General features: G+C 43.9%; 1 protein-coding gene across 1 annotated transcript in view; it reads left to right on the top strand.

Annotated features, from left to right (window-relative positions):
• The window catches only part of LOC307046356 (CUB and sushi domain-containing protein 3-like), a 233,023-nt gene that overhangs the window by 206,217 nt on the left and 17,242 nt on the right, over positions 1-9,564 (top strand). The window contains exon 61 of the mRNA XM_079692754.1: positions 718-829. Coding sequence (XP_079548880.1) covers positions 718-829 — 112 coding nt within the window. The remainder of the gene's footprint in view (positions 1-717; positions 830-9,564) is intronic.

Raw genomic sequence — 9,564 nt, 5'->3', positions numbered from 1 at the left:
ATATGTGAAGACACAAGTGCATATTTATAGTAATGTGCATGTCAGGCAGTTTGTTTGTGTGTGTAAAACATGAAATGCTAAAATGCATCATAGTGCATCATAGTAAAAAACCTATAACGTGACCATTGATGTGTGCTCAGTAGCTCCCTGGAGATGCTTTCTGCCAGTGTTTTTCATCTGATCCCCTCTCTGTGGCTCTTAGAGTGTCAATTACAAGTGCAAACTATTTCTATACTACCTTCAGAAGAATATCTGAAATGAAATTTGTCCCGAATGAAAGCAGAAGAAGCTTATTATTTAGATCACTGCTGGTAATGGCTGTGCACTTGCATTTTTTCTCCATTACGGGACGACTTTACCAATATCTCAACACGAATGACAAAGTGCTGCGTCGATGCTGCCGACAGGGGAGGTGGCTGAAAATATAAGTCATTTATTAAGATGGCCAACATTCTGCTTATCTCTATATATTTTAAAGCTGAAAGTGAGCTCCTTCGCTACTAATGTCTGTGCATCAGTTGAAAACACAAACATGGGCCATCGCCTCTAGGAATAGTCTCCATCTGCCTCCACACTCCAGATAATCATTAAAAAGGGGAAAAAACGTTAGTGCGCAGTATTTTTCCCAAGCTCTTTATATTTGATGCTGGGAGCCTATTGGCATATGCATCAGGGCATTGACTCTCTCCACTTTGTGTGCTGTCTGTTTTTGGCCAGGTGGGCAGCAGAATAGACTTCCAGTGCCAACAGGGACACCTACTGCAGGGCTCCACCACCCGCCTCTGTCTGCCAGATCTCACCTGGACCGGCGTCCAGCCTAGCTGCATCCGTGAGTGCCTGTTTTTTCTCTCTCTCTCTCTCTCTCTCTCTCTCTCTCTCTCTCTCTCTCTCTCTCTCTCTCTCTCTCTCTCTCTCTCTCTCTCTCCCTGTCTTTGTTTTTCACCTCCCCTCCTGGAATATTGTCACTGTTTATCTGCATTGCTGGAAACTTAGACAATAGCTTTTATTTTCTTCAACATCCCCCCTCTCCCGTGGTCGATTCGCTTTATCCAGTCATAACCTTTGACCTCCCGGGAGATTGCAGCTCCAGCTTCAATCAAGCTGCCATCCCAGTCATTCTGAGAGTGAGGTGTTGACCGTGATTTACTGTCATTGTGTTCCAGCTACCTGAACTGTCGAGCAACACCAACCAGGGTACTGCAGTTTAGCCCAGTCGCTTTGCCAAGCCAAGTGCTTTTCAAAGTTGTGATGTACGCCAATATCTCAGTAAAATCCCTTTCAGCTACAGCATTTTCCATGCAAATACTCCCATTTCCATTGCGATTTACTATGCAATTCCAGTGTTAACACTTGAGTTAAGCAATGAAAAGCGGATTGAAATTATATTTCATAATCTTGATTTAATAACTTCCTCAAGATGTAATACCCACAAGAATTTCCTGGAGACAGTGCTGACAGAGCAGAAACATTGTAATAGAGGAGAAACATTGCTGTGTGTGTGTGTGTGTGTGTGGTGTGTGTGTGTGTGTGTGTGTGTGTGTGTGTGTGTGTGTGTGTGTGTGTGTGTGTGTGTGTGTGTGTGTGTGTGTGTGTGTGTGTGTGTGTGTGTGTGTGTGTGTGTGTGTGTGTGTGTGTGTGTGTGTGTGTGTGTGTGTGTGTGTGTGTGTGTGTGTGTGTGTGTGTGTGTGTGTGTGTGTGTGTGTGTGTGTGTGTGTGATCCTACTTAAATTAAGGTAATCATATTCAGTTAGATGTTTAAGAGAGATTTATATTTATGGCCATTTTGGAGATTCTAGATTGTGGTGGTTATTCCAAGAAGTGTTTCTACCATCTCCAGTTTCCCACCATTGGAACAAATAGGAAGAATGCATGTGCAGGAACAGGCCGTAAATGCAATACATATTTATGTAATGCTTATTGTATGAGCTTTAATACAAGAGGTGTACAAAATCTAAAAACTGAAATAATTTCCAATCTTTGTCAAAAAATATTTAGAATTTTACAATCCATTTTACAGTAAACCCCAGCATAAAAAATATTACAAGTAAAAACTAGTGTTGAAGGAGTATATTTTCTAATTGATATGTTCTAATTGGTTCCTTTCCAAAAGCTGACAGCAAAAACAGAGAATCCATAAAGCACTCCACACAAGACGTGTCACCGACAGCAACTCCGCTCCACCTGTATCTTTAAACTGCTGACCCCGTCACTCACTAAGGAGGTTGTGCATCCCTTTGCTCCTTAATGGCATTTATTGCCTGCACTATGACATGTCCATTAAAATAAAAGAGCCGTCAATGTGATTTTAGGTCAACATAACTACAGGTTAATGCCCCAGCAACTCCCCAAACTGGCACTCACACATTTAGTTTTAATCAGAACATTTCTCTCTGGAAAGGTTTTGACTGTCAGGGATATCTTCATGCTTTGGAAGGTGTAGACAGCATGTTACTATGATTAACACACTTTTTATTGGAACTTTTAGGTAAAAATGAAAATAGTTAACAAAATGGAATGTATACCTCAAAACCATAAGATAAACTTCTGAGCATTGAAATTAGGGGGCCCTTGTGTGCTTTGGGGGGGTTTTCTCTTTCCTTAAAGAGAAACTTGCAGGTTAGAGCCCCCAGTGAATATATGTGTAGGAAAACGATGTATACACTAGATTTTCCCAAAAATATACATAAATATACACTACAGTGACATCTGTCGTCGTTTTTGTAAGACATTTTTACTTCCGCATAAAAAAAGACCACCCGCGTGTGATGTCACATGAGGGAGAGCGGCCGGTCTAACGTTTTAATAAACAGCAGCAATGCTAGTTTTGACACAGAAGAGGTTGAAAATGTATATTTGTATGCATATGACGGACCACAACCTTATAATTATGAGCCTGCTAGGCGGCCAAGAGACCAGCAGCAGCCAAGGATTAGAAGAAATAACGGCCATCGGAGAGAAATTGAGCTGTGGTGTGAGGAGAATCAGTGGAGTTCTCCTCACACCACAGCTGTCTAGTGAGTGACCGGCGTTAGCTACAGTTAATGTTAGCTAACGTCACATCACAACATTGTAAAGTTAGCTATCATATATATATGATACTGATCCATAACAGAAACTAATGCGCAAGTATCAGCCGCATCTCGCGTTCCCTGATGCAGCTCCACACTAGCTCTTACGGTGCTGTGTACCGGAGGGGAGAGAGAGAGAGGAACGAAGGGGGAAGAGAGAGAGAGAGAGAGAGAGAGGAGCGAAGGGGGGAGAGAGATGTAATACGGTTTCCTGATAAACGTTTTGTTTGACAGGCCTCAGCTGTGGACAGTATGTGCTGCAGGGAGGTGGATGCACCTCGCACCTCGCACCCAGGAACGAACACTAGCTCCGGTCCTTTTCCTGTTAGGGAAACTGTGGACTCGATGTCCTGACAGACTGGAGTTTGTGCAACCTGCACAAACACAAGCTCACCATGATTAAAAATGGTGAAATGCAATGTAAAATTACCGAAAAAATACCAGCTCACTAAATCACAACCGCTCAAACCAACTACTACCGCGGATTGGGCAGACAAGGGGTGTTTCTCAATGTCGAGGAAGGCTGCTCCAGAGCCACTATTTCAAGCATACTACGTCATCGAGTGCCGCCGAAGGACTGTTCCAATGTCCAGCATACTTGGAATTCTACCGAGGCCGGCGTACTTCATAGCGAGAAATTTCGAGGCTGCACATATGTACTCCGCGGTCTTAAAATCCCCACAATGCTTTGCGCATGAACCAATTTCCAAATCTTTGGCGGAAATCACGCTCCATTTAAGGCGGGGCCTCCGTATGACGCACACCTGCACACCTGTTAGCCTGTTCCACAATTCTTCGTTTTCCGAGGCTAGGAAGGATTCTTGCCTCGCTTCTGAAGCAAGTGACTCGGAAGCAGAGGTTGCGCTAGACTTTTTCACTGCCCGTCATTTTGGGGGGGAGAGAGAGAGAGAGAACTGTCAACCGGGGGGAGGGGGGGAGCATGGTCGTGAACTGTCAACGGGGGGCGCACGCTTGTGAACTGTTAGCGCCGTGTTATGCATGCCCACTGCACCTCGCGGGAGTGCGCACAGCGTAAAGACAAAACTCACAGACATTTCAATAATTTGTAGGGCAAAGTTGAGTTTGGAAACGGTATCATTTCCTTTTTGGCAGGCATGCTTAACACCGGAGCCTCGCTGTGGGGAAACTTTGGCGCTGTTCCGAGTTTGTTCTAATCCGTCAAAATGACGGACTGCTTTCAGATTTTTCCGTCATTGTTAAAAAATATCCATCATAGACGGAAATATTCGGTTAACGCGACCTCTGCTCGGAAGACATGTGCTACCAAGCAAGTGTCCTCGACATCGAGAAACACCCAAGGAGTCCGAGAAAGTTGCTCCCCCATGTGACGTAATATAGTATGACGTAAAAAAAAAAGGCTCCTTTCCCCTCTGAATTCCTGTCCTTATGTCTCGTACAACATATCAAATCCTGCATTAACTTTTTTAATTGTAATTTTCAGGCAAGGTTAAGCATAAATCTAGTAAAAAATAAAACCTGCAAGTTGCTCTTTAAGTGAGTTCTATAGGTTTTTGTGCAAGTACATTCTCTCCAAGGGCTTGAATCCCAAATGAACACCAGAGGGAGTTTCTCTCCCACACACTCACTGCATGACTCCTTTATTTACTTCTGTAACTCAATGACATCACTATGTAACGCTTGTGCTTCTATTGGCTAGCAACAGATTTAATGTAATAAGCTAAGGGGAGGGACATATTTGACAGTTGACCACTAAGAACAGAGCCGGCCAGCTAACCAATCAGAGCAGACTGGGCTCTGGTTTCAGACAGAGGGTGAAAAGAGGTGCTGCAGCACAGGCAGAAAAATAAAGCACATTGTGAACATTAAAGCAAAACATATAACAGTAGAAACACAAAATCAAAATATGAACCTGATATGTACAGTAAGGATAATAAGGGCCCTTTTAAATTTTCTTATTCACTTTTTTTGTCAACAACCAGTTTGCGTGATTATCCTCAGAGGAAACCTAATGCATAATAATAATGTCATTAATATGTAAATACATGATTCTACCGATCCTGATGGAAAGGTGTTATTAGTCACTTCAGAAGCACCTTAGCATTTTACCATCGACATTACACAGACTCAAGCTGAGGTCAGGAGTCAATTGCTTGATTATGTAGCCCTGATTGACAATGGTTGATATTCAACGAGCCACATGCTTAAATATGATAATTAGAATTGTAGTGTTAGGGTTAATGGATTCCACATTGTACATAGACTGATAACAAAGGAATGAAGAATGATGAACATTACATGAAGCTACTTGATTAGTTTGTAGACCTTAAGTGTTGTTTGTAACTTTGTCAACCAACTTTTACATGTATGGCTAATGAAACATTTTAGACTGTAGCTAAAACTTTGAAATGCCAGTGCATAATTTCATTGTATTTCATGGTGGCTGGGAATACATGTATTCACCTCTAAGTGATACATTGCATCCCAGTGAATGGCCTCTGGATAGCTCCTGTCTACAACCTTTTTGGATTTGTATACAAAACATCCCACGAGCCACGTTTAATGTCACATTGAAAAAAATACAAAATAACAATTTGTTTAGCCTTTTTGTGTAACTATGATGTTGTAAAGCCACCCACTGAAATGGCAGTCTGACAAGTTGTTCACATTTCATTCAGAAGCTCCATGTTTTCAGGCTTTTAACTCACTCAGTTCAGCAGGTGCAGTTTCTTCTGTTGCTCTGCGTGTCTGTGCTGAAGCTGCAGCGTTTCAGGTGCTGCACTCCGGCTCTGGTACATTGCTTGTGATGGATTGAAAAATGTATCGATTTTCCCCTGACCTTGTATCTCTCCAGATTCTATCAGTCCATACTTTGCTGTAAAAAATCTCGAATGTACTATGTTTTCTTTCTGAGGAAGCTCTAACCTTCAAATACACATAAACATTGGTGATGTTAAGTTAAATAGAAATACTAATGGTGAGAACAGGTAAGTTGCAAACTGGCGAAAGTTTTTTCATCAAACATAATTTTCTTTAAAGTGAAAAGTTATGAGCTAAGGTTTTGCCCTGTGACTTTGCAACTTATAAGTTAATTTAATGGTAAATGGTAGAAACGACATTTATAACGTACTGTAAATTCTGGGATCACAATGTTATCATAAAAGACTGTTAGAGTTTATTTTCCGGTGTATAAATATATCATTATTTGATATAAAATAACACGTCAAATAAATCATGTGACATTGTGTTAGTATGAATTTAGGCATTGAGCAGAATAATTAATAAAGGTGCAATGTTACATAGCATACCTTGTATTTCTAATTTATATACCTACAGTGGGGAAAAAAAGTATTTAGTCAGCCACCAATTGTGCAAGTTCTCCCACTTAAAAAGATGAGAGGCCTGTAATTTTCATCCTAGGTATACCTCAACTATGAGAGACAAAATGAGAAACAAATCCAGAAAATCACATCGTCTGATTTTTAAAGAATTTAATTGCAAATTATGGTGGAAAATAAGTATTTGGTCACCTACAAACAAACAAGATTTCTGTCTCTCACAGACCTGTAACTTCTTCTTTAAGAGCCTCCTCTGTCCTCCACTTGTTAACTGTATTAATGGCACCTGTTTGAACTCGTTAGCAGTATAAAAGACACCTGTCCACAACCTCAAACAGTCACACTCCAAACTCCACTATGGCCAAGACCAAAGAGCTGTCAAAGGACACCAGAAACACAATTGTAGACCTGCACCAGGCTGGGAAGACTGAATCTGCAATAGGTAAGAAGCTCATGTGAAGAAATCAACTGTGGGAGCAATTATTAGAAAATGTAAGACATACAAGACCACTGATAATCTCCCTCGATCGGGGGCTCCACGCAAGATCTCACCCCGTGGGGTCAAAATGATCACAAGAACGGTGAGCAAAAATCCCAGAACTACACGGGGGGACCTAGTCAATGACCTGCAGAGAGCTGGGACCAAAGTAACAAAGGCTACCATCAGTAACACACTATGCCGCCAGGCACTCAAATCCTGCAGTGCCAGACGTGTCCCCCTGCTTAAGCCAGTACATGTCCAGGCCCGTCTGAAGTTAGCTAGAGAGCATTTAGATGATCCAGAAGAGGATTGGGAGAATGTCATATGGTCAGATGAAACCAAAATAAAACTTTTTGGTAAAAACTCAACTAGACGTGTTTGGAGGAGAAAGAATGCTGAGTTGCATCCAAAGAACACCATACCTACTGTGAAACATGGGGGTGGAAACATCATGCTTTGGGGCTGTTTTTCTGCAAAGGGACCAGGACGACTGATCCGTGTAAAGGAAAGAATGAATGGGGCCATGTATCGTGAGATTTTGAGTGACAACCTCCTTCCATCAGCAAGGGCATTGAAGATGAAACGTGGCTGGGTCTTTCAGCATGACAATGATCCCAAACACACCGCCCGGGCAACGAAGGAGTGGCTTCGTAAGAATCATTTCAAGGTCCTGGAGTGGCCTAGCAAGTCTCCAGATCTCAACCCCATAGAAAGTCTTTGGAGGGAGTTGAAAGTCTGTGTTGCCCAGCGACAGCCCCAAAACATCACTGCTCTAGAGGAGATCTGCATGGAGGAATGGGCCAAAATACCAGCAACAGTGTGTGAAAACCTATAGGTTACTTACGTAACCCCAGTTCTCAGAGTAACATGAAGTGAGATGTCTCACTATGGGATGCGCCTCAACGCGTATGCAAACAGAAGCATCAATCTCGTTACGCCAATCCTGATTGGCTGGTGATCTTGACGTCTACGTCAGGGAATCCACCCACCCTATAAGTAGCTTGCGCTACGACGCAGCGTCATTCAAAATAAGCACCTCTTCTCGCTTCGCCTTAGCAAGAAGGGCCGTCTGGTGAGACATCTCACTTCATGTTACTCTGAGAACTGGGGTTACGTAAGTAACCTATAGTTCTCATTCATAACACTCCGTTCGATGTCTCACTATGGGATATTGAAACTCCCGTATTGTTAGACATGCTTATCTCGAAAATCACCAAAACAACCAGAACTAAACAGGTAGAACCCTGTCTCAACACGTGGCCAAGCACTGCGCGGGCCACACTTGGAGCAGAGACATATATTCTGTAAAAGCGGACAAAAGTGGGCGGTGAGGACCAGCTTGCTGCTGCACAAATGTCTTGGATGGAAACACCCTTGAACAAAGCCCAGGATGTAGCCAGTCCACGAGTAGAATGAGCACTCAGGCCCGTTGGTGCCTGCAAACCTTGACTCGTATAAGCCAGAGCAATCGCTTCCACAATCCAGTGGGAGAGCCATTGCCTAGTAACGGGCTTGCCCTTCTGAGGGTTAGCCCAGGATATAAAGAGTTGGTCATTGCAACGAAACTCTTTTGACCTGTCCATATAGGTGCGTAAAGCAAGAACTGGACACGGCAAATTCGGCCGCTGTTCCTCAGAGGAACACAGCGGTGGAGGAAATGCCACAATGTCAATGGGGGTACATGAGCCAGCCACCTTAGGTATAACGGCAGGGTTGGGCTTCAGCAACACTCTCGTTAAGTGCATGAAGGATGTACAGAGAGCGCATGAATGTCACTGACTCGCTTGGCAGATGCCAGAGCCAGTAACAGCACTGTCTTCAGTGACAGGTGTTTCATGTCAGCTTCTTCCAGGGGTTCAAATGGAGGTCGAGTGAGCCCATCTAAAACCACTGCCAAGTCCCATAAGGGCACCAGTGACCTTGAAAGAGGGAGGAGCCTGCGAGCCCCTTTCATAAAACGGCAGACCAAAGGATGTTGGCTAGCCATCTTTCCCTCAAAGCCCACATGGCATGCAGCAATAGCAGCCAGGTACACTTTGATCGTAGAGAAAGCTCTGTGTTTATCAATTAGGTCCTGTAGAAATGATAAAATCACCCCGACAGGACATTGAAAAGAGATGTGTCCTTTTTGAAGGCACCACTCCTCAAACACCCTCCACTTACAGTCATAGAGAGACCTGGTGGAGGAAGCTTGTGCACTCTGAATAGTGTTTATCACCTTCTGAGGGAGCCCCACTGTATTCCGATTGTAACACTCAAGGGCCAGGCCCATAGTGCCAAGCGCTCTGGGTGTGGGTGAAAGATCGTCCCCCCCGCCTGAGACAGTATGTCCCTGCGTAGTGGGAGCTGCCACGGCTGCCCGCACAGCAGCTGATATATCTCTGCCAGCCAGTACATTGCAGGCCAGTGCAGAGCTATCAGGATCAGTGTGTGGCGTTGTTCTCTCGCTCTGGCCAGAGTTGGGGGTATCAGAACCAGGGGTGGGAACGCGTACAGAAGGACCGGAGGCCCACAAGGATGGCTGACGCCATGAGCCCCAGTAACCGCAGACATGATCTGAAGAGAACATATTTGCGTAGCCGGAAATGAGCGAGGCAAGCTCTGAAGGCTTTCACTCTTTCTGCTGACAGGCGGGCTGGCACCGAATTCAGGTGTAGGCCCAGGAAGAGTACAGTCTGGGCTGGGTACAACATGCTCT

The sequence above is a fragment of the Notothenia rossii genome (assembly GCF_949606895.1).
Source record: "Notothenia rossii genome assembly, chromosome: 7".
NCBI lineage: Eukaryota > Metazoa > Chordata > Actinopteri > Perciformes > Nototheniidae > Notothenia > Notothenia rossii.
The sequence above is the reverse complement of the archived record's forward strand: the minus strand, read 5'-3'. Positions and strand labels throughout refer to the sequence as shown.